Genomic DNA, 4000 nt, shown 5'->3' with positions numbered 1-4000 from the left:
TAGAAATGTGAAGGCCCGGAAAAAACCCGGTTTTTTTCCATTTTTTTTCCTGAAGCCTTTGTGTTTTTTTCCGAAAAATTGGAAAAATTGAAAAAAGAAAAAAAATGATTATGGAACGTTTTATTTTAACAAGTCCTAGGTTACAAACTGAACTCTCCAATGCAAGAACAAGATGCATTTCTTCCTTTAGGAGGTGCTATTGTCAGAAGAAAATAAAAAGGTTTCAGTTTTGTTTTTGCATGTGGGTGGGTATTCTGTTTGTAATAATTGTTTGGATACACTATATTTTTAATATGCTAGTTGTGATAATTTCATGCCAAGTAAAAATGTCCATAGTCATATTTTATGTTCCTAAAGTATCAGAATGACTTTTAATCTAGAAAAGACAAAAGAAATGCTAATGTAGCATTTTTTCAATTTTTCCGAAAATTTCCATTTCCCCCGGAAAAAATCGGGAAAAAAACAGGTTTTTTTCCGAGCTTCAAAATTTCTGGAAATTTTAAATCTCTACTCTGAATGCGTGGATTGGGTGCCAGCCACCCAGCAGAGTTTCTTTGGCCTTCGGTGAACAAACTTGTGCCACCGCCACTTCCAGCATTTGCTTAGCGTGCTTCTGCCCTAACCATCCTTTCCCCTCTTTCAGCCATCCATATTTACTTCGACGCGTTTGTCTTCATCGCCAACCTCTGTCGGAGTCAGTCTTTCTGCCGGGGAACCAAAACTTAAACAGGAAGCGGACGAAGGGGAAAAGCCTTCTGTAGAAGAGCTCAAGGCTCAGATCTTTGAGCTTTTGGCGGTTGTAGAAACACTGAAAAAAGAACACGGGTAAGTTCCGTTCCCGTCTTCTTCTTCTTCTCCTTCTCCTCCGAGCTTTAAATGGAGGTCTGTGCATTACACCTTTAACAGGCGGGCCTCGGTGCGAGGGCCAAACTGTTTGTGAGTCGACATTGTCTCGGTGCTTCGGTTTGAAGACGTTCACATAGCTCCACTTTGAACTGTGAGATTGTTTTCAATTCTCTAGTTACGGTTGCTTTTTTAAATCCAGCTTGGCTGATCGGAGCCCAGGTAATACTACTTCCTGGCCATCTATAGACTAGAAAAATAAGTAGTTGTGACAACAGAATTGCTACTGGGCGTGCCTGTGACTTCTAGGCTGATTTGTTGTGTTTGTGCATAATGTGTGTGTATCTGCACATGCTTCCAGCTGTTCACATGTATATAGAAAGTGTTGTGTGAAGAGGTTGTATATAAGCTGTTTTACAGTGAGGGGGGGAGGAGGAGAGAGGGAGCTATTTCCACCTCCCTCCAAGACAACCCCAGGGGTGAAGTTTGTCTCAAATCACCTTCATATGACTTTTCTTCTCCCCCCCCCCTTAGGTCCAAATGTAGCTTGTATACGATGGATTATTGTTCTTTCCCGTAAGGACTAACTTTGTCACATGACATGTATGAACTAGGGCTGCCTTTTTTAATTTTTAAAGGAAAGAACTGGAAAGATTGAAAAAAGACCTGGAGGAAGAGAAGCAGATGCGAAATAACCTCGAGGTAATGTGGATGAGTAAGATGCACGAAGACACGGCCGTAGCTTAAAATCATGAGCTGTTTCATAGTTAGGCAGTCTGTATGAAATGTCATGTTCTTTGCTAGATTATTTTGCTAGCAAGGAAGGTTCCACGCACGCACCCCCAGCAAAATGAGGAAGTTGTTTTTGATACCTTGCCTGTGTAATCTTGCGTATGCAATTTTCCATCATGGAGATTTGCAGCCACAGCAACAACAAAAAGTCGTATTTCTAAACCGCATCCTTCACCAGCCAGAGGAGCGAACAGAACTGACTTCTGTAAGAAACGGGGCGCACTTAATTTCAGGGCAAGGGGGCCCTTCGGAACTGTGAGCACTGGGCGGGGGGGGGGATAAAACGGCAGGGCAAAGGAAAGAACAGGAAAGGGCCATGTTCGCAGGGCAAAAGTCTTTCCTCTGGGCTCTGGTGTCCCACAAATGGGTTTACTCATGAGGAAGCCCTCCAGATTGGCACTTAATCTGCATGCTGGAACAGCGACTGGGTTCACCAGGTCCCCATGTCTCCTGTAATGCTGAGTGAAAGTCCTCACACCCATGCACTAGAATGTTGCCCAAAAATGACGTCAGCCAGCCTTGGAACGACCTGTGTATTGGGCTGTAGGGTTACCAACTTCCAAGCTCCAAGGGATGGAGATCTCCTGGTATTACGACCGATCTCCATATGGCAGAGATCCCCGGAGCTCCCCTGGAGAAAAAGGGTGCTTTGGAGGGTAGGCTCTATGCCATTATACGCCACTGAGGAGGACCCTCCCCCTCTCCAAGCCCCGCCTCCCGAGGCTCCACCCCCTGATAGCCAGGTATTTCCCAAGTAGGGGTTGGCAGTCCTAATTGGCAGTAAGACACAGGGAGGGGGGGGAAACAAAATTGAGCCAATACCTTGAATCAAGGACCACAAGGGTAAGAAAGAAGCCCGATAAAGGGCCTGTATTAAAAAAAATCTAGCGTGTAATTATTATATACCAAAATACATGTGTTTATTAGGAAGACAATTAAAAACATGTAAGGGCCCAATGAAAGCTTCGTTACAAAGTGCGAGTGGCCTGAACACAGGGGGCCAGTGCAAGTGACCTGATGCGTTTCTGCCCCTTGGGGGGGCCTTCTTCAGAGGTCAAACGATTTGAGGTACAATTTGAGGTGTTTGTTGAGGACACACCCCTCCAAAGGAAGTTTAGAAAACTTATTGAGGGCCAGAAGTTAAAAACAAAAGAGTGTTGATTACAATTTAGAAAACTTATTGAGGGCCAGAAGTTAAGAACATCAGTAAGTGTACAAAAGAGTGTTGATTACAAAGACATATAAAAACCTAGTAGGGGCCCAAATAAAGCCTCATAAAATGTTCAAAGTTACAAATACACACAAAAAAGGACAGTGTGTGACCTGAAGCATTTTCAGCTCACAAGAGCCTTCTTCAGAGGTCAAATAGTGCAAAATACAACAAGCAACAGTCTCACACACAAAAAACCTTTATTGGCATGAAAACACAAAACATCGTGGAAATACAGGAAAATACTAAGATGCATCAGTCACTTACACTTGGCTATTCAAGCCTCGTCTTCTGATTGCATAATATAAAAATTTTGAAACAGCCTCCATTATTTCGCAGTTAGAACAGAAGAAGGGGAACAATTGAGTAATCAGAGTGCCAGCTCTTACCCTCTAGAAATGGAGTAATACAATGAGATCGGATATCCCTATAGAGGGGGCAGTGAAGTACTTAAGAGAACATAAGAGACGCCAATGTTGGATCAGGCCAAAGGCCCATCCAGTCCAACACTCTGTGTCACACAGTGGCCAGAAATACCAGGTGCCATCAGGAGGTCCGCCAGGACACTAGAAGCCCTCCCACTGTTGGCCCCCCCAAGCACCAAGTATGGTGTGTGTCGTGGATTCTATATCTTTTAGAGAGCAACGACAAAGTCTGCCTGCCTACGGTATCTGGCGGTACCTCCCTAAAAGCACCTCTGATGGCAGAACATTAAAGCGAAGCAACAGAGTCCCCTGTCGCACATGTAAGGCCATTAAGAATAAATAAAACAGGACCAAAATTGGAGTGCTGTACAGAAAGAGAAAACATGTTTTAGATTAATATTTAATAATTCAATTGAAAATCCCATCCGATATTAAAAAAAATTTTTTACTGTACCCAAATATACTTACTTCCAACATGGAATTGAATGGCACACCAAAATGTTTCTATTTGGGGCCACAAATACCGTATTTTCCTGCGTATAAGACTACTTTTTAACCCAGGGAAATCTTCTCAGAAGTGGGGGGTCGTCTTATACGCCGGTACGCCAGAAGCATCAGCACAGCTCTATATTTTAACTGGAAAACTCTATATTTTAACTGGAAAAGTTGGGGGTCGTCTTATACCCCCAGTCGTCTTATACGCCGGAAAATACGGTATATCTGTCCTTGT

General features: G+C 43.4%; 1 protein-coding gene across 1 annotated transcript in view; it reads left to right on the top strand.

Annotated features, from left to right (window-relative positions):
• Positions 1-643: 643 nt before the first annotated feature.
• Positions 644-4000, top strand: part of LOC107107011 (CD2-associated protein-like) — a gene marked incomplete at its 5' end in the record, with an annotated part of 5733 nt that continues 2376 nt past the window's right edge. Inside the window, 2 exons of the mRNA XM_015407225.1 lie at positions 644-825; positions 1482-1545. Coding sequence (XP_015262711.1) covers positions 644-825; positions 1482-1545 — 246 coding nt within the window. The remainder of the gene's footprint in view (positions 826-1481; positions 1546-4000) is intronic.

Source organism: Gekko japonicus, unplaced genomic scaffold, assembly GCF_001447785.1.
Source record: "Gekko japonicus isolate JY-2015 unplaced genomic scaffold, Gekko_japonicus_V1.1 scaffold7589, whole genome shotgun sequence".
Taxonomy (NCBI): domain Eukaryota; kingdom Metazoa; phylum Chordata; class Lepidosauria; order Squamata; family Gekkonidae; genus Gekko; species Gekko japonicus.
This window is presented reverse-complemented; position numbering and strand designations above follow the sequence as displayed.